Source organism: Uloborus diversus, chromosome 10 (assembly GCF_026930045.1).
Source record: "Uloborus diversus isolate 005 chromosome 10, Udiv.v.3.1, whole genome shotgun sequence".
NCBI classification, from domain to species: domain Eukaryota; kingdom Metazoa; phylum Arthropoda; class Arachnida; order Araneae; family Uloboridae; genus Uloborus; species Uloborus diversus.
The window spans coordinates 74,114,328-74,136,342 of NC_072740.1; the positions used below are offsets into that span (position 1 = coordinate 74,114,328).

The 22,015-nt window shown below is 30.4% G+C and overlaps 1 protein-coding gene across 5 annotated transcripts in view; it reads right to left on the bottom strand.

Annotated features, from left to right (window-relative positions):
- Positions 1–360: 360 nt before the first annotated feature.
- Positions 361–22,015, bottom strand: part of LOC129231752 (thymosin beta-like) — a 59,570-nt gene continuing 37,915 nt past the window's right edge. For 3 of the 5 annotated variants that reach the window (XM_054866114.1, XM_054866112.1, XM_054866113.1), the window contains exons 2-6: positions 20,877–21,030; positions 17,039–17,152; positions 9,982–10,095; positions 6,499–6,621; positions 361–2,229 (exon numbers count right to left, since the gene is read on the bottom strand). In XM_054866114.1, coding sequence (XP_054722089.1) covers positions 2,198–2,229; positions 6,499–6,621; positions 9,982–10,095; positions 17,039–17,152; positions 20,877–21,006 — 513 coding nt within the window. In that variant the 5' untranslated portion in view covers positions 21,007–21,030 and the 3' untranslated portion in view covers positions 361–2,197. Of the gene's footprint in view, positions 2,230–4,078; positions 4,193–6,498; positions 6,622–9,981; positions 10,096–17,038; positions 17,153–20,876; positions 21,031–22,015 lie in introns of all 5 variants that reach the window. The other 2 variants (XM_054866116.1, XM_054866115.1) reach the window with 2 other exon arrangements.

Below are 22,015 nucleotides of genomic sequence, written 5' to 3' on the forward strand. Positions count from 1 at the left end.
TTAGTTAAATTAGGTGAATTTAAAAAGGAATATTTGAGTTTTGATTGATTTTGCTAAATTGCATCAAACGAAACTTGTTTTATCTCAATCTAAGCAGCTCAATATAGCACAACCGGTACTACTATTTGATTTTTTTGTTATACTTTCATGCATAATGCTTTATGGAGTTGAACCTTATATATGTATAATGTCACAAATCTTTAAATCCGGCGCTTGAAGATAATTCGCTTTTAGAAGGGATTTTCAAAGCAGTCTTAAAAATATGTAGAAGTTAAAATACTTTAGTTTATGTGCTGTGATAAAACTTTTGTTATGAGTTAATGTAATAATTGAACAACCAGAATGAAACAAGGAATAACGCATGTGTTACTATGTTTATTTCTTTTTATAAACAGAAAAACTTATGAATACAAAAATTTTAATTCTATCATAAAAAGGCATATATGTATAGCATAATGAGCTTGAGATAGCACAAGGAATGTCCGTTTTTAAGCTTCAGACACCTAGATATCTTTATTTTAAGGAAAATTCTGAATAGTTTGGTATTACAAGGGAAGTATTTCTTTTCGCTTAATGACCCGATAAAAATTCTATTTATGCTACTAGTAAGGAATACAAAATTTTCACCAGTCTTATAAAAACAGTAACAATGCAAAAATAAAGCTACATGAATTTAGCACCCAAGTTTGTGAGAAAAATTTCAACCACAATTCAGCAGAATCAATATAAAAAGTAAGCCTTCGCATTATAAGATGTAGAATAAATGCTGATAGACAACAAGAATACTATCTAAAATTGTATTTGATGTAATTGGTTGATTAATGTAGTTTAGTTGAAAAACCAAACAACTTTTTCCATGTTTATATTTTTATAAAAATGTAATTACGAAGAAATACTGAAAAAACGGAGTTTTTCATCATATTAATCAATTCATAGATAGTTCTTTTATTTTAAATTTATAGCCAATTTTCTTTAAAACGAAGTTTTTGTAAGACAAGAGCAACACAAAAGAGATGTTTTATTAAAATCACTGAAGTTATAAATGTCAAAGCAAAAAATAGAATACAAATAAAGAAAAAGTGAAAATTTGATTATGATGAAAATATATGAAATAAATATATTCTTTTAATGAACTTTTATCGCTACTTATTATTTCGAAAACAATTAAAAATTAATGCCCCTATTTTGAAAGTTAATCCTCTTCAATAAGTTCACAATATTATTTCGTAAATTTGCACTTTAAGTACGTAATCAAAGAGACAAAAAACACATAAAAAATGTGTTTTGATGCTTCACTGTACAAATTTCATCAAAACACAACAGGATTTATTTACTTTATAAAATGAATATTTTAAGACTAGAATAAATGCAATGACTGACAAAAATGTTTTTAAATTTAACGTAATTCAGGCAATGAATCAGATGTAACATATGAACAAAGTACAAGCATACAAAATAGTATTTGTGCTGATTATGAACTCAACAACACTTAATTTTAAAATAGTGAGAATTTTTTTTCCTTTTGTTATCAGTAATGTTGCTTCAAGTAAATTTCAACACAATTCAATTAAAAGGAAAAAGTCATTTCAAGTTGATTGTAAAGATTTAGCGTTGCATATTAAATGTATTTACGTCTTACTGTAAAAGAATTTCATTGCTATGAAAAGCGTGACGCGCACAGAGCTTTGGTCAGTTTAGCTCTCTAAATTATAAATTTTATACTTCATAAATCAACACGTTTTGAGCAATTCCAGATATCAGATACACTTAAGATAGAAAATACATTTATAAAATGTACTCTAGATTTAATGCCATGATTAACTACCAATTATTGAGAAAAAGTACAAAACATACTGTCCGTTTTAAATTTTTTTACAAAAGCATTTCTGTAACTGATGACAAATTGTAGCTAAAAATTGACTATAAATTCCAAAGCTATGATATGTTGTGAAAACTTTTTATTCAAATAAAATCCCGCAAGCACCATTTCATGATGAAAATGACAGTTGGCAAACACATCGGTATGGTCAACAATTAATACCAATACTTTATATAAAGAAGTAAAAAGAGAAAAGTGGTATAGTCAGTAAAAAAAAACGGTCGTAATAATTAAATTTCATCATTTCTTACATCCAAAAATTTGACAGTAAATGGAGCCCAAGAGCTACAAATGAATTTCTAGGTGAGCAGAAAGATTTTAAGCAGCAGTACCCTTTTCTTGGTCAATCACTGAAATACATGGAAAAAATATTTAATGACTGTACTTAAAGTATTCAGTAAAACAAAATATACATTCAATAGCATGCTTTTAAAGCACAGAAAACTGATTCTTGGTTAAAATGTTATGAATAGTTTTGTAGCACACATAATATAATACATTTTATCAATGCCACTAAACATAATGTTTAACAAAAAAAAAAAAAAGCATGCATCACATTAGGCTATAACTCAGACCTAAAACTGAGTAAGCAATTTTATTGCTAAAGTTCGTCATTCATGCACATTATTCAACTATCACTTTAAGGAACAACTGTCGTGATAAGGTAACGCGCAGTATCTGCAGAAATGAGTTTTTAATATATTTGACGAAACGCGTTTTGGATTCCATACTAACAATGCGAAAATATTGGATTTTGACGAGGATTTTTTTTTTTCGTGCTTTATTTTCAGCGTAAACTAAATAAGCAAGCTTGTACAATAAAGCTAACGTTCAATAGATGAGAAAAATGTGAACTGAAAAATTTGCTGTTACTGCACTTTATCTTCCCACGACAGAATAAGGGTATAGTTGAAATTACATTTAGAAAAAATAATAAAATTATAAATCTGAAGTATTGTGTATTTAGCTTTCTCAGCAAAAATGCATTAGCACATTTGCAAATTAATTTTTTGTACTTTATAAATTTCAGTTTCTTTAAAGATTGAATCCATTACATGCTATAAGCATTTTAAAGATTTTATTCACAAATCAACTTGTTAAACTTATACACCATTATTAGATGTTACAGTGACGTGTAGAATTGAATCAAGTACATTAACCATGTTTTTATCAATTAAAGAGTATTTCAATACAGTTTTCGAGTTAAAATGCATCGACCATATTACGAAAAAAAAATTAAAACTTTTTCTAGACAGATTTTAATAGGTAGCTAATTATGGAACACTTTATGTTTTGAATTTACTAAATTAATATGTCTCGGTATTTTTCCTGAAGAATACTTTGGCATATTGGAATAGGAACAGTCACAAGAAAAAATAATTATAGTGCTACTAGAACTTATTTTAGAGGTCGTTCTACTAGCTATCAGTTTCCAATTTTTATGCAATGATCTTACTAAACGTATTGATAATAATAAAAAAAACCCCTCAACTATCTCTTTCCGGATGTGTGATACATTATTTATTCTAAACAAAATTCAATTTTTCCATCAAAAGTGTAGAACTACAGCCATTTTAATACTTAATAATAGTATTAAACAAGATCAAATACATATATTTTTTAAATTATAGCTAATAAGACGAAATATAAACTTAATAATCAGAAGAATATATTTATAGTTTAATCGGAAATGCAATTTGATTTAAAAACAGATAAAATGGCAAGATCATTAAGGGTTTAGTTAAATTGTTTTACAGTAAAACCTGTTAAGCTGACCACCCTTGTAAGTTGACCACGATTTTCAGGCACAGAATTAGATCTCATCATGTAATTCAACTTCTATAAGTTGACCACCTGCTTAAGTTAACCACTAAAGTAGTGCACCGCAAGTGGTCAACTTATACAGGTTTCACTGTATGAACATAACAGCCATGCATTGTGTTAGTAGATTAAAATTTAGGCACCTCAGCTAGATCTCATAAACATGAGAAATTATTTCATGCTTATGATGCTTCATACTTACTTCTTAATTTCTCAGTACACAGATAGGAAACAGAAGGAAAAATCTTAGAGAAAAATTCAGAAAACTCGCATATGTTCAGAAGACGTTAATTATTAGCGACCTCACTCTCAACCGACGTTTTTATGCAAGAATTAAAAAAATAATGATTCTGAAAAACCGTTTTACATATATCTAACCTTCTTTTGTGGGTAAAGGATTCTTCTCTTGGGTTTCTGTTGGTTTCAACTTGGCTGGGTCGAAGGATTGAATTCCTTGAAGAATGGCTTGGTTTCCCTTTTCTTGCTCAATGACTACAATGTTAGAAAGAATATCTTTTCAGTCGAAATTAACAAAGAGATTGAAACAGCTGATGGTTTGTCAGAGTAATGCACAAGGAAATTCATAAAAAACTACTACAACAACATCTTTCATCGAAATATAGCCGGAATAAACCTTCAATTCTGTTTTCACATCTTTATAAATTTGTTTCGTTTTCATATTAATGCCCATTTGTTTTACCACGCAATAAACATGCGCAAGAGAGAAAACTATTTTTGGTACCTGGGTTTGTTCAACTTTCCCATACCTACAAAATCCTACACACGAAAAGTGTAGTTCATGATACTTATCAAGCCCTCATAAGTCAATTTATGCTACCAATATCAAATTTGATAATAACTAAAGTTTTGAAACCGATGGTTCTCCCCCCCCCCCCCCCCCTCTCAACCAATGCTATCAAATTTCGTGCCATTGGCTTATTAAAAGGGGAAACAAAAGGCGGTAAAGATGCAAAGGTTTTTGAGCACTTTTCTTCAAAAACACTACCAATAATTATACTACTAAGAAAGCGGTTAATGCGTTACATTATGCTACGTTAAAAGTTTTGAGATCACACGTAACGAACGAGTGATGAATTTTTTTTTTTTTTTACTGTACTCAATGGCTATTTAAAATTCATATTTTTTAAATGCAAAAAAAAAAAAAAAGATTTTCTTCTTACAGCGCAATATCTAAATAAAAAAAACTCAAAATCAATTGTGTACTGTTAAAACTTGAATTTTATTTCATTTGACTAGAGTTTCACAAATAACTTTTGTTCCTCAAAACATTTCTAGTCAGTTCTACATGACATAAATAAAGCGAGACTTGGCATACATAAGCGCTATGCCCCCCCCCCCTTCATAAATGAAAATGAGTCACTAAGAAAAATAGGTCATTAACTTTACTATAAATTTTGTGCCTGAGGTAGGAAAAAAAAAAGGATTTAGAAAACAAATTGCTCTTACTTCTATTATAATCAAAGCAATATTGTGATACAATATTCATAACACTGATAATTAAATTTATTTCATTCTCATTGACAAATTGTATTAATCAGAAACCCGTATGGAAGTCTTAATTTCAAACCAAATAAATTTTAAATCTTAGGATGACTAAGAGTTATGTAATACATTAACATTTTCTATTTGAAAATGCGTTGTGCACATATTTTACACATTGAGTGTTTATAACTTATGGCTCAATCAAACTCTCCGTGCATCTAACAAAATTCTACCTAAAATGTTATTTCTAAAATACTTGTGATATGCTCCTGTTATCGTGGAACCCATTCTCCAGAGCGTAATATATGCAATAAGCAACGTGTCTAGCTTCTAGTAATAATATGATAACTTCTTCATGATCGCCTTAGTTCTATTTGCAATGTGATACTTTTATGATTTTCCAGTTTACATTAATGCGATAACTTCTTTATGATAGACTAAGTTCAAAAAGGAATATTATAACTTCTTGATTTTCCGTCAAATTTCTTCGCAGAAGACAACTTGATTTACACTTTCTTTTCTTCATCTGGTGATGCTTTTTGCTTGATGCTTGAATGAGTATGTTAAAATCAGCTTCATTTTCAATTTTTATCTCATTTTGGAAGCCACACACACACAAAAATATTGAGGGACATAACCAAGATTGGCATTCAATTGTTGCGAATTCGTAGCTTCTATATAAACACTACTTCTCTCTAAATCAACAGCGAAACTACTTCAGCAAATGAGCAAGGCAAGAAATCGAAACAAATAAAGAAAATATTTAGATCGGAAATTTCTTCTGGTCCACTTTTTCTCAAGCATTTCTACTGCATGGCAAGTAGTGAGATCACACTGCCTTTGATTTAAAAAAAAACTTACAGTTAATCAACGGAAAAATTCAAATAGCGGAATAGGTTGTGTCTCCACACAGGATATTGTCCAAGGCGCAAAATTGTAAATTTTATGCCAAACACGATTCAATACAAGCCAGATAATGTTTAGATCAAGAAACTCAACTTGAAAAGTGAATCTACAAGTCGAAGGATGTAAATCTCAAATTTGCAATGAAAACTCGTTGGAAGCACTGGGTTTATCGATGTATTCCGTCGGAACGAAGGTAATCCTTTTAATTTACACTAACAATTTGGTCATACAAGCATGCAATAAAAATTCTAATTGTGAAAAGAAAAAAAAATATTCATTAAAAACTAAAAACCATTGCCTTAGATGTTAGATCTTATTTCATACTCTAAGAAGAATGTGCATAAGCAGCTCAAGACGACGCATGCTTTGACAATCACTTATAAGCCAACCTTCTTTAGATGGTAGAACATTTTTAACTACTGTCTTAGTTTTTCTCAGTTTACTTCGGTCAAATCCGGTCACACCTTGTAGAACTTGAGCTTTCCGTTCATAAACTTTCTCTTGAGTTAGCACTAGCAGATACAAAACTTATAAATCAACTATTATTGACATTTAAACATCATGCTTTTAAACAGACTAAATACTTATTTAAAGACGTAGCAAGCGTATAAAGTATATTTGCAGCAAAAGTAACTGGAGTAATGCTAAATTGCGCATTTATCAATTAAGTAAATTTTTCAATACAGTTTAAATAAATTTGTTTCAAAGAAAATGTTGTAACTAATACATTATATAAGAAGGGTGACTAAAGAGGCATTTGTTGACTTTAATAATAGCAAAAAAAAAAAAAAAAAATAGCTTGGTTTATAAATCTTTTGCATTTTACTCATTAAATTTATGGGCGAGAATCAAATTAGGAACGGATAATAAGAAAATTCTTTTGGTTCAAATGTTTTCTGGGGTAAAAAAGTAGAAGTAACCAATGTGGTTGGCATTTCTTATTAAGAAATTTACCATCTACTTCCTACTTGGTCAATGTAAGAGGAACCAGCTGTGTTTAAGTCATTAAAAAAATATAGCATTACCTATACCTTCGAGTAACAACAACCAAAGTCATATTTTGACCAAATTTAATTTACGATAAAAGTCTGCCCACGAAGCAATAAACTTTTCGGTGCAATAAAACCAGCTTAATGAATCCCCTCAAGTAATGAGTTACAGTAATCACATTTACCCTTAAGTCCTATAACCTATGTTGTTATAGTAATCACTATTTTTATTTGGAGAGAAATAGCCTATGTCACTTATAATTCAAACATAAACACAATTATTAAAATTATAAGTACTTCTCTAATGTAGCTGAGTCAGTCTCTTGAGGTGCTCAAAATTTGGCAGGCCTCGGACGTGAAAGTTTGAGATAGAGCAGAAAAGATTAAAGTTTACGACCACTTTTTGCAAAACTGATATTTTTGACTTTGGTTGTTGTTATTGCGAAGAACAGTTATATTGTCAATTTTGAGTAAATTTGATTTACTATAGCTTGCTAGAAATTAATTAATAAATTTAAGCTCGGATTCCGTACCTAACAAAAATTAAAACTAAAAAAAAAAAAACCAAAGATGTTGAAAAATGTAAACATTTTTTCTTTTCATTGGAGCTCAAATAAACGCATAGGAGGTATTAGCCATAAATTGAGGTAAAATTTATCTTTGCTTATTCACTAAAAACCAAGATATTTTGATTGTTGGGGCGGTTCGAGGTCAGTGACATTTTGCATTTTAGCATTTCCTACCGATTTAACTAACCAATTTATAGCTTTACATTACTTTACAAAGATATTTCCAGATGAATTGTCTGAGAAAATTTTACACAAATATTGTAAATAATCGACAAACTCTCATACACAATATTGAACAGTGCTGCAATAAAGGACCATTTCTTCAGAAGATTTCAAACCTTAAAAATATAGGAGATTTAAATGATTAGTTTTATCAAATTATTTTAATGCACAAAAGAGATGGTAGGAACTTTCTAATTTCTTGCAAATGGTCCTATATTGCAAATTAGATTTCCATAAACTATGCATAAACCGTGCACAAGCCTTGCAAAAATATCTTTTTGTAGATTTTTAGAAAAGCTCAGTGTTAAGGAGTTAATTTACTTTATTAAGTATAATAATGTATCAAAAGCTTATGTTACAAACTTTTAATAATTGTAGATTTCATTCGTGTTAGACAGCGCACATAAAAAATCTGTTTAACTCATTTGCATCATTTAAAAAAGTGGAAAATTGGCCCATAAACATTTTTTTTTTTTTTTTTTGATGAAGAAATATTTCGAAATTCTAAAAAATAAATAAATAAATAAATAAAAAAGATAAAATGGCATACACACAGAACTTATGATTTGATTTAGTTCAGTGAAAGTGTGAATTGAAAATATTTGTTTATTCAATTAATTTTTAAATTCAATTAAATTAATAGTTTTGCACTAGTACTTGAAATGGTCAATACATAGGCCGCACGGCAGTTATTGCATTGAATTTTATTTTATTTTTTGTTAAACTACACAACGTTTACGAGCTTTTCATGATAATGTTGTTTCAATAGGTATTAGAAAATATTCACTAGTAAACCTTAATAGTAATGATGATATGGCAATTTTCTTCATTTTTTTAAGAATTGATTTTTGCCAAAAAGAAACTTTCCACTGCAATAGTCATTTTTGCATTAACCACACTGCCTCAGCAAACAAAAAATTGTAATAAAATTTCATCTATTTATTAAAACGCAATGTTCTATGCACAGGTTGCTAAACGAAACAGACAGTGCAACCCAAATTCGCAGAGGAAAACAATTAATTTTCAAAATTAGCCGTAAAAACTATACACATACAATTTTTGCTGCTTTAACATTTTTTCTCGTTTCATGTTTATTTCAATTTATTGCTTATTTCTTGAGATAATATGTACATGAATGCGTGCATGTATGCTATTCGGTAATAATGGCAAGGAAATTTCTGAGCATGTACACTCTTTAGATGCAAATGGATTAAAAGCAGTATTGGAGAAAAATTTCAATAAATTTCCTTCATATTAAAATTACTTACACAGCAAGCGGCAAAGCTGAGAACGGGGAAGAAGTAAAAGTTTTTTTCAAACACGACAAACATTTACGCTTAAATTGAAGTAAGTCTTCTCAGCAAAGTAGGCTTCACCAAAGATCAATAACTAATGACGTTTCTGGCAGACGCCAAATTGGCAGCCATACTATCATACTGCAGAATGCAACTTTTAAAAAAATGACGATAATTTTCTTTAACTGTGAAAATAAGCATTTTACGTATTTTTACTTCTAACGGGGAGGAAGTAAACTTTTTTTTTTTTCAAACACGACAAACATTCACGTTTAAATTGAAGCAAGTCTCCTTAGCAAAGTAAACTTTACTGAAGATGATTAACTAATGACGTTTTTGGCAGACGCCACGTTGGCAGCCGTACTATCATAATGTAGAATGCAACTTTAAAACAAATGACGATAGGTACAGTCTACAGAACCCAGTTGTTTAAATTTACTATAGGAGGATAGTGTTAATCAAGAATGTAGACAGAAGGTAAAAATAATTTGAAATATTTTCTAAGAATAGAATAATTAATTAGTGCATCGAAAAAATGAAAGAGGTAAAGTTAAAGAATACTATCAAAATATTTAAGGATGCAAGTTCATGAACTTTCGTTTACACTCTTAATGTTATAAGCCAATGAGAAACAAGCGCAAAAAATGTTAGATTAGCTAGTTTAAAATGGTTAAAACTAGATATTCTGGACATAGATTAGCAAAGAAATATTCGCAGACAGTCTAGAAAATGTTATAAACGCTAAAGCACTACACAATCTCTTCTACATTTTTTCAAGCATATATCTTGAATTAAACCTTCTTTTGTAGGCAAAACTATCTTCTCCTTGGTGTTAGTTCGTTTCAATTTGGCTTTGTTGAAGGTCGATACACCAGTAACTAGATCTTGACGTTGCTTCTCTTGCAAAATATCTGAGTCATTACCAAAAATTCAATAATTTATTCCAAGTTGAAATAAATAAAACTTTGTTTGTAGCAAGACAAATACACATAGATACACAAAAATTAAAGTAATATACAGTAATAATCACATTTTAGCATGGAATGAGAATTTAATTATCCAATTAGGATGAAAACAAGTTGGTAACTCTAAATTTGCACTGGAATGATCCAGCAGGAATGTTGAGTATCATTTATAATGCATAGTTCAAGACGTATTACACACAGATCCGTAATCAATTTCATCTTGATACACAATTAGTTTTTACGGTTTGCGATAGGTGCAATGTTGCTCCTTTTGATGATCTGAATCTTACTAGCACCACTTCTCAGATTAGCTGAACCTATCTTTGATCAAGATGCAATAAGAATAGACTAAAAAGAGGTATTCCCAAATCAAGTATTTTACCAGGATAATATACGAAAAAAAGCATTATACAATACCGGCGAGAAAGGTTGGGTTTGGTTATCATTTATCCTTAATCTCTCTTTCGCACAAAAAATCCGTCTGAACTTATTTAAAAGAGAGATCAACACTTAACAAAATAATAGATAAATAAACCTATATAAATGCGTTTTATCTTTTCCAATAGAACTTAAATTTATAAAATTGAATTTCATTTTTGTGATTATTTCCAATGCTATTGAACTATTTTGTAGTTAATTTGTATTTATGAAGAGGATTACTTTTGTTTTATTTGATCATGTAATTTACACTAAAGTACTGCATCACAATACTGAGAAATCGATCCAGGGTAATCGACATTTTAAGTGATTAGTAATTGCAATGTTCATTCTTGATGCTGCCAAATAATCACAACTTGCATTTTTAGTCTGTTTGCAGCATACATAATTTACAAGTGCACATCTGTAGCTGGGACATAAGATGCACTTAGTCACAATAACAAAACTAGCTAGTAGAGGAGTGTTTTTTTTTTTTTTTTCTTGTGATGATTTGTATCACTGGATTGTCATTATTGGGCTTATAGAAGGAATTTTTCAGATAAAAATCTTAATAGCTTTATGCCTCAAAATACAATATAAAAAGTTGAGGAAGATAGATTTTGAAAATCAAATCCTGGTTTTGAAAAATATTTTTAACTATCATTAAATAGTTTTTTTGTTATCAATCAGCCTTTTTTAAAGCGAAGTTTTGCCACTTTGAATATACTTACTTTTAGAATTTTTTTTTATTATTATTAAGGTTCTATTTTAGGATGCAAGAATCTAAAACAACTGGCAAAAACAGTATAAACTGTTTGAAGAGGTTTTTATCAAAGTTATAGTGTAGTAGTCCGTAATACCTACAGACCTTTCAGGTTAGATTAAAAAAAGCAAGGCTGTTTTTGTAAAACTCTTTTATTTAACCATCCTCCTAGATATTCTTTTAGATTTGGAATGTTGACAGTTTAACTATAAATCACATACCATTTTAAAATATAATTCAGAAAAAAAATAAAATATTATAAAACCATTGACGCCCCCCACCCCCATGGAGAAATTACAAGTTTTATTTTGATAAGATTCCACAATTCGTACAAACTTACCAGAAACGCATTGTTTGTATTTGTATGCAACGAGTTACTTTTTTTAATTCAAACTTAGCTTATACACTTTTTCCTTAAACTATAACTACACGTGTTATCAACTTCAGTGCAGTGATTCCTGTCAACTTTTTTCTTTCGAGTTTTCGAGTCTATAAAACTTTTTTAATGCAATCAGAATAATCCCATTTCAATTTTACAAATGGATCCGTATTAATCCAATTTTTCTTATAAAGTTGTTCTTGAAGGGCCGCCAAGGGCCAAAGCGGGTCCCTCGTCAGTTTAGTCACCGCCCCCCCCCCCCGTTTCGCCCTTGAAAACTTATCGACTTTATATTACTCAGAATACGAGCCGGGTCTTCTCAAGACACGGGCCCCAAGTTTCCGACCAGGTTGACATGGCCTCTCGTCTTCCCTGTGTACTTGTAAGGAGCTTTTTGAATATGTAGAGTGGTAACGTCAAGTAGGGAAAGAATTGGGGGCAGGATTGAAAGGAGTCATGGTTTTTAAAATGGTTATAAAGGAGAAAGAAATTTTACACTTCGACAACCAAAAAACAAGCACTCATAAAACAAGAACACTAATTCAAATAACCATTCCATAATAAAAATGTATTTAAACGTGAATACATAATCCCTCCCTTTCCTCCAAGATATTTTACATCACACAATAATCATTCATTAAACAGAAATAAAAGGGAGATAAAAGTTTAAAGCATCTGTATCTTTTTTTAGATTTGAACAACTTTTCAGTTCTAAATCAGGTTTAATAAACTCAATAAAACCATTAAACATTCCAACAACATTCAAATGAGGTAGCAAGAAGCAAAAGGACGTCAAATGACAAAATTAAAGTTGCGAGTAAAACGCAAGCGAACTTCAAACCATTTGTTGGCATTTTGTACAGCAGCATCGGCCAGGGCTCTACCATAAGGCTATTACCATCTTTTGCCACAAAACAGGTGCGAGTTTCTCCTACTAGTTATCTTTAAATTTTCATTTCTGTCAGTTACACCCATTTTGCTTCTAGATACTTCAATGCATTTATCACTAGTGCTAAAATTTTAATAAGCCACACATGCATTCATAACAAAAATAAACTGTACCACATTGCACTCCAAAAAGAAGGTCCATAACCTTGCGCTGCTAAAAGGATCAATGAAATGTGTGGACTTTGTTAGTATACTTATATTTTACAGAGTCTGGTTGTTGCAAAGAAAATTACTTTTAACTGCTCATTTATACCAACATAAAGCTTCTTTATATTAACAAAAGATAAACACTTAGAACACCTATTAAATTTGTTTTTGATTTATATCGATTCATTAAAAATATAATTTTCAGGTGTATGAGTATATATTAGCTACAAGCGGGCTTGTAAAAATTTTAGTGGAAACTCGGATAGGTTTTCTTAGTAATCAATCAACACAGGATTATAAAATATTTGTAGTCGAGCTGGCAAACTAAGAACCTATATCTCGACTCCACTACTTGTAACCCATACTTAGAGTGATATCATGTTTTAATATTTAAGAGCAAAAAAACAAAAAATGGCATCGTAATCGATAGAAACACCGTTTAAAACTTTTCTATGTGCCATAAAATGGCTTTCAAACTACACCTGCATTTAAATTTCACGTTGACAAATTTTTAAAGATTTTTTTTTTTTACTCAATGTCAAATAAGTTGAAAAGTGGCAAGATTCGCAACATTGATCAAAACTTATGCTGTATTTTCTGAAAGTGTATTTAATACGCTGGGATGTTCACACATTTTGGACTTTTGGAGCGCATTTTATGCACGCAAATTTTAAACATTCATGAATGGAATTTCGAGCAATTAAAGAAAAGCAGCTAGAAAGAAGATGCGAAATAAATCAAGTAGTGTTTCTCAACTGAAAAATTCTAAATTACTTCTCATAAAAATAAAAAAAAGCCAAAAAATACGGCCCAAAGTATGCCTTCCCCCATTTTTAAATGGACGTGATTAGTACACAATAGAAAAACTACAAATTACTACTACAACTACAAGGATAAAAATAGGATTACTCAGAGATTACATAAATATGTAATTAGGAAAAATGTTAATGCAAATTCGTCTATTAAGTCTATAGTCTGTGTCTATCGTTATCTAATTAAATCTATCGTGAGTGTCTGAAGCGAAGTCTTTATTCAATAGACATAAGAATGACTTAAAGGAGAAAGTAATAAAAGTAAATCAGCATTTGTTGATCTGCTTCTACTTCGACATTATGATGATTGCTACTGCTGAGATCTCAACCAACAAATTCAAATTTGTCCTTTCAATTATAATATAATAATGACGTGTAACATTAAATGGTTATGTGTCTGGGGAATGTGTCTCAGGGTGGAAAGTGAAGCTCAATTTCCTTCTCTTACAGAATCCATTACGTCAAAATGAAGTTAAACCGTGTAACTTGCAAAATTAAGTTTAGCAGCAGTTTAAAAGTATTTTGGTTTTTCGTACTTGAGTTGAGAAACACTAATGACAGGAAATTTGAAATAATTCATGCAGTTATTTAGTTCTTTCACACAGCAAGAAGACAGCATATAGTTTTGTCAGAAGGAAAACTATTGCGATTTAAAAAGATTTTTAACTACAACTGCAATCCAAAATTTACGTTAGCTAAAGAAGTATGTCGAAGAAAGAAAGTTATTGCTTTTCACACGCGCAATTTCATTTCAACGAGATTTCGATAGAGTGCGCACTAACAATCTTGAAGCTATTTCATCATATTGCTTGATATTTTTAGATGCTAGAAATAAGTGCTTAAAGGTACAGAAAATTGATACGCATTTACTTAAAATACAAGATTAACGACAACTTAACCTTTTGTTTTCACTATTCATTAACCCTTAACTGGTGAGATGAAGTAGTACACCCTCGTAGATTGGGACTTTTGCAATCAAACGTTTTGCAAATACTTACATATATGGCTTTACATCACTTAAGGTTAAGGTACTATAGTCGAACTTTCTTATAACGAGCGCAAAGGGACCGCAATATTTGCACGTTATAGCAGAATGTTCGTAAAAAGCGAGTTCGTTAAAAAAAAAAATCACAAAAATTCATCATAGCTGCTTTTTTCCCTTTCAAACATGGTACAGAACCAAACAAGTTGGTTACTTTGCTTTGAACTGTTTGAATATATCTTTCTTAAGTCATTGTTTTTGAGGAATACACATATACACACATGTACAGTGGCACCCAAAAGTGTTCGTACACTTTGAAATTTTTTAGTAAAACCAAAATAACGCGAAACTGAATTCAAATTATGAAGTCCAACATTTTTCACATCATTCCTATGTCATTCTAAATGAAACCCTGTAGTTTCTTCAAAATATTGACGGATCTTCCTTTTGAAATGGGTCAAAAAACGAAGAGACAGAGAAATAATACGCCACAAAAGTCATCATACACTCAAATATTTTCGAATAAATTCATGATTAAAATTATCATCTGTCGTTTTTTTTATTATTTTTGCATTGTGTTGACCCTTAAAAGTCATTTGGCTTTAATTTTTTGTTTATTTATTCCTTAATATTGTACTTATTACTTTAAAATGGTTGGTATTCGTAAAAACCATGAACACCATTCGAAATTTGAATTTTTTCCTCACAGTAGCGGTAAATTGATTTGAAATGTCTCTAAATTAGTTAATTTATTCCATTCTATAGTAAAGTGCTTGATAAAATGCTTTAAAGAAAAGAATCGGACCGAAAACAAAGTAAGAAAAGGTCAACCGGCAATTTTGTCAAAGCCTGATCGGAGATTTACAGTTAAAGGTATGAACAATACACATTTGAGTGCTGCAAAAGTTTCTGCAGAGTTAAATAAAAAATTTTACGTTTAATTTTCACCTAAAATTGTTCGCCAAATTCTGATTAGCTGGATTGAATGGGACCTCTTCCCGCAGAAATGTTCTTCGCCGTGCGAAAAACAGAAAGCTTACGCTTTTCGGCGCAAAAATCAATGATAAATAAGCTCAAAACGTTTTGGAATTACGTCTTACTTACAGATAAAAATGAATTTAACATTTTTAGTTAAATTGTTGAGTAATTGTAAATAGAAGAAAAAATTAGGAACTTACTTAAGAACTTAGTTGGATCAGTTAATCAGGACGGTGAAGGTGTTCTTGCGTGAGGGTGCATATCAGCATCAGGATTTGGTAGTTTGGAATTTTTTGATGAAATAATGAATCATGCTGTTCATTTAAATATTTTAAAAACTGATTTTAAACTCTTAGCCACAAATTCGGTTATCGGAAAGAACTTTCGTTTTTTTTTAAAATCAAGATAACAATAAGAAGCACATGGTTTTCAACGTTTGCCTCTAGTGCCTCAAAAATTGTCCTAAAGTTTAGTAAATACCCCTTCAATCTCCAGATTTGAATTTAATGTAACATATTTAGAGATATCTGGAGGCTAGATTACGAAAATACGGCTTTGAAACGAAAACAGAGCTAGAAACAGTAAGACTCGAAGTGTGATTGAACACTTACTCAGAAATTACCCTCCCCCCCCCCCAAAAAAAAGAAAAACAATGAATGAAAAAGAAATAAATGAAATCTATTCTCAGACGTTTGAAGTTGTTGATACTGCATGATATTCTACTAAATAATTACTTAATAAGAAGGTAGATTATTCAATAATATAGACATTTTTAAAATGTACGAAGACTTTTGTGAAAAAAAATTTCCGGCACATTTTGGTTTTTGATTTTTTAAAAAGTAAGTTTTAATATTTTTAACAAAAATTTCATATTATTTTATTGAAAATTGATCATAGATCTTACAATTAAATACCTATTTCAAAATATTAATTCTAACCAATGGATATGGTCCTATTTCATTGAAGATCGTAGGTGTACGAACACTTTTGGGAACCACTGTGTATATATACTTTTTAAACGTTTCTTTACTTCACAAATTAAAACAAGTGTTGTCATCGCATGTTCACAAGATTAATGATTTATCACTAACATGGGTTGACTTTTGAATGTTGAAGAAAATTTACCAGAAAAGGATAAACTGAGCTGAAATTCAATAGAAATTTTACGAATCGCAAAAATATTGCTCGTTTTAATAAGGGCTCTTTATAAGAGAGTTCGACTGTATTTCGTTGCATTTATATAACTAGGAAATTTTCCTACTTTTATCTGCTAAATTTTGTGGAGGGCAGAAGTGTTGGGATTACATACACTCACCTCACTACCTGCATTAGAAGAAAAATCACCTCAACAGTTAAGGGTAAATAACTAAATACGCACTCTATCTACTGTGTCTCGTCGATTTTTTCTTACTGCCGAGCGGGTTAAGCTAAGCTAAAAACTCATTCCTTTTTATAAATACAACCTTCTTTTGTGGGCAAGACGTCTTTTTCCAAGGTGTCAGCTCTCTTAAGTTTTCCTCTATTAAACTTATTAACACCTTCTAAGAACTCAAAATGCTGCCTTTCTTGTTCAAGATCTATCAATAATATAATGCACTCAACATGAAGCAGTTCATAATTTTAATTGATTATACAATGTTTTTACCACATATTTCAAGCACTCAAACGAATAAAAGAAATTCAACACAAATATTTATTTAAGATGAGATTTAACTTGATCTTTATATTCACATCATTCACCAAGACCATAAGACATACACACTGCATTTTTTCAATGGTAAAACTGGAACTATGGGCAAAGGGGGAAAAAAAGCTTCCACAAAAGAAAATCATTGGATAATTCTAGGTAATAGGGTCGCGGGTTCTTTAATTAAAAAAAAAAAGATGACGTGGAAAGTGTAGTAAGTTATTTTCTTGAAACATTTGTTGCTAAGTGGGTCAGTTTGTTATTATGCAATTTTCTGCGATTCTCATACATAGCAACGTTGAGAAAATTTACCTATACATTTATAGATATATATTAAAGGGTGCAAAGATCCATGGCGTCACTAAAAATAATATTTTTGGTCATTAGCTCTTTTAGAACGAACGAAGAAAAAAAAAATACGAGTTTTAGCTTTGAATGATTAGCTTAAAAGTGAATTCCGCTCTATATAATTTTTGAAATTTTATTTATTTTCTTTCTCTTGGCGTCAAACTTAGAATATTTACACTTGTAAAAATTGTTAGGTATTTCAATCATCAATTCTTTCTAATTTGTTTCTAAACAACATATTAACATTCATGTAGTACTGTATCTAATATTTTTCAAAGCAATCTAAGCTGAAAAAAAATAAAAGCTTTGAAGTTTCAAATTTAATATTTTTTTCATAAATTGAGATTTCATAATTATGTATCAGCATGTATCTTTCGAATATTTTATGGCAAGGATTTTTCTTCTAGTTTTTCTTCTATTTATTTAAATTTATTTATTTATTTATTTTCAGTTTTACCACCTTGATATTTTTAGATGAAAAGTGTTAAGTTGTTCATCGCAAGATAATGCGTGGACCAGCCATAACGCACAGACACCTGAATTGAAAAAATATTTTTCCATGAGTGGCGCCAAAAAATTTTCTGGTTCGTAAGATTTAGTTTTTGTCGAACTATGTATCTATCTGTACAGACATTGTTAACACCCCTTAAAGCATATTTCATGTATTGAAAATTAAAAATACGCTTCGAAAATTTCGTTTAGCGCATTTTCACGCTTTGTATATTGAATAAAAAATTTAGCATGGTGGAAAATGAGAAAAAGTATTTGGAATTTTGAAAATATTACATTTCAATGTCTTTTTTTTTAATTCAAAATTAAAAACATCCTAAAGGTTACGTAATAATCAAAATAGTACACATATTTTCTTTTTCTCTTCTGATCATTCTGTTATTTGTTTTCACATCATTTATCATTTATTTTATTTATTTATGTATATATATATTTTTTTTTTGTGGAATTTATCAATTAATTAATATTTAATGTTTTCGTATATTTCACTCCTTCAAAATATTTTTCACTTCTCTAAGAATTATCAAGGAAAAATTCCACTCTTTGAATATTTCCTTGACAAAATCTCGAAATTATTTCTCGAGCAATATCTCTGTATATTGCTAACTTAAAACTATTTGCGATTTCATATGTTTAATAAATTTTTCAGTTTGATTATGTAACATTCAATATTTAAGTCTCAATATACACTGAGATGACGAAAGTTATGGGATACCTTCTACTATCATGCCTGACCGCTTTTTGCTCGAAGAAATGCAACAAATTGACGTGGCAAGGACTCAAGTTTTTGGTTGTTCCCTACAGAAATATTGAGCCATGCTGTTGCTATAGATGCCCATTTTTGTGAATGTTTTGTCCTTGCAGGATTTGTTTGCATGAACTGATTTCTCGATTAAGCCCGATACGTTTTTGATGGAATTTATGTCGGGTAGTCTAAGGGGCCAAATCATTTGCTGGAACTGTCCAGGATGGTTTTCTTGCCAATTGCGATTGTTTTCCGGGGGTGTAGTGCTATCCCTAAAACAACTTTGATTGGATAGATTATTTCTATTGAAATTCTCTACTCTGCATGAAGTCATTTTATTTCCTTTTTAAACGCACCCTTACTATGAATTGGGTTCAAAACTAAGAGATGTAGTCAAGCTGTCAATAAAGTCATCAACATGGAATAAAGCTTATGATGGAGCATTTCAAGTGCATTCTGCGAACATGTTAACCATTTAACATAAAAGTAAAAAAAAAAAAAAAACCAAGGAAAACATCAAGTTAAAATATGCATCAAAAATCCTCCCCTCCCCCTCCCCCACCATTTATCATGATAGTTAGCACCCCCCCCCCTCCCCACCACCATGCAATCTCTGAAAAGTAAAAAGGGCAATGTAACATTTTCCCCACTTCACTAAGTCACAGAATCATAATTTAAACAGTCATTATGCATTCTGTCTAAAATTAGCTTTTTAAACAAGGTGCCAGAGGGCGTAGAAGAGCTGCAATCTGCCAAACAGGCTATTCATAGAAGTTTTCCTCAGTTTACTTCACCCACTGAAACAGTTTAGACTTCATTTGTATAAGCAAAGATAAATAAAACCTTGCACTTCACTTAAAGTTTCAGCAACATAGAAGTCTTTTGTACATACAAAAATGCGTAATAGTTTTAAAGTGTACCTACTAGAAAATCTGTTCTCCTCTCAATCTAATCTTTGTTGGAAAAAGTTATTCATATGTCACTTTTCAAACAACCATCGCAAGAAGATATGTAACATTCTAAGATGTTTTATAGCTAAAAAAAGTTTCTTGTTCCGTTTGAGCAGGATTGACATGCTGTCTGAAATTCTTCGCAATACGTTATTTTCCGGTCTAACGTTGAGGATGACATCAGAGCTCAAATACTAAATTTTCTAGAGAGAAAATAAATGCAGTATATTTACTAGTATATATATTGGAGCCGACAATGAGCTTTCAAATTAGAAGGACACAGCTTTAAACTAAAGTGCCCTACCTGAAATTATCAGCAATACCAGGAAAATAAGAAAAACCAAATCAAATGCTAATTTTTTGCATTTATTTCGAAATTGCATCATAACAAAAACACTTAAAGAATAAGCGTGCAGTTTTTCCCAGCAGACTAGCTAAAGGGCATCTCCACAGTAATAGATGCATCAGATGTTGCGCAAAACCTCCTACAAGGACTCCAAATACATCCATGCTTTATTGCATGAAATTGATGAAGAACATCGATTCTACTTTCATATAAGACAGTTAAATTTTGAAAATTTCTATAAACCATATTTAAATACTCTTTTGGCTCAGTAACGGACATATCTTATGACATAGGTACGTTACTAAGGCAAAAATTACTGTTAATAAAAAAACTTCAAACTTTAATTGCACCATGTAAAATTAAAAATCATTCTGTTCATAGTTCGTGCAGTGAAACAAGGATCTAATATATTTTTTTCTGAATTTATAACAAAAAACTTAAGTAAACAGACGTTTTCTGCGCCGACTTATCTAATTAAATCCATATTGATTGGTATTTGCTATCTTCCCCAATATTCACTTGCAATACCACTAAGGCTAAATTCTAAAAAATGGTGGGTTTCATTTAAGTCTCACCATACACTGAAAGGTTAACATCCTTAAAAGAAAGGACGCAACTATCAATGGGTTAATGCTTATAATGGTGATTAATGAAGAAATAAAACCAGAAGAATATCATTTAGTTTTAGTCTCACTAAGAGAATAATGAACTTAACCTTCTTTGGAAGGCAAGCAATTCTTTTCTTTAGTTTCTGTATGTTTCAACTTAGCAGCATTGAACTGTCCCAGCTCATTCTTGAAGTCGTTGGGCACCTTAGGAAGATCTTCTTTGGCAGGGCTAGACATGACTACTGGAAAAAGGACAACTTCCTGAAACAAAAGAAAATTAGCGAATTTAATGTATGCCGAAATAAAAATAAATTATCAGGAAATATGAAGATTATTTTGGAGTTCAAAGGAGTAATAAGAGTGTTCGAAAGTATTGGTATGTTTTGCCAACAACGTGGAAATCCCAGTTTAACACAGTTTAAGACGCTAAGATAATGATACTTTAAAACAGATTCAGCGGCCAAGTTCAGAGTACGGCTATATTTGTAATATTTGAGGTAATAAGAGCAAAAATAAGATCAGAATTTCTGATGAAACCGGAAACTATTCTCAAGTCAAGAACCAGCAAAACAGTATTTTTGAAAAAGTTTGATTACTTTTGTAGTCTAGTGGACAGTTTCGGGCAGCAAAGCTATACTAGTTAGAAATAGTTTTTTTCGAAACTAATATTTATACTTTAGTTAAAGAAATAACGCATATTATCCTTTCAGAAACAAAGCTATTCAATTTTGATTGCTTCCCATCCCCTTTTGCAAATATGACATTTCGAAATCACTTCGCATTTTGAAAGCAACAATAGGATATTAGTTTAAATATTTAAGTTTCCATTTTGAAGTAAATAAATGACGAATTCTAACTACAGTTCAAAAGAAGATATGCGAAATCCTATTACAGAGCACTTTTTCTCTTTAATTGTTAGAAATATTGTAATTGTTTATAATGTTTAAGACATCCTTTTTTTCATATTTATTATTTCTCAAAACATGTAATAGATGTTTTCCTTCACTATAGAAAATATTAAGAACAGAAAATAAAATTTATCAACCAAAAGAAAACAAACATTGAATTAAAGGCAGACTAATTACACATGTCAGCACTCCGATTAGTATTACTATTCAAATTTTAAAAAAATAATGACAAAGTTGTTCCCTTACAATCACATTTATTTATTTTATTTATTTATTTATTTATTTATTTATTTTTGGTTGTTATAAGACATTGGATGATTGGTCGTCAAACAACTGGT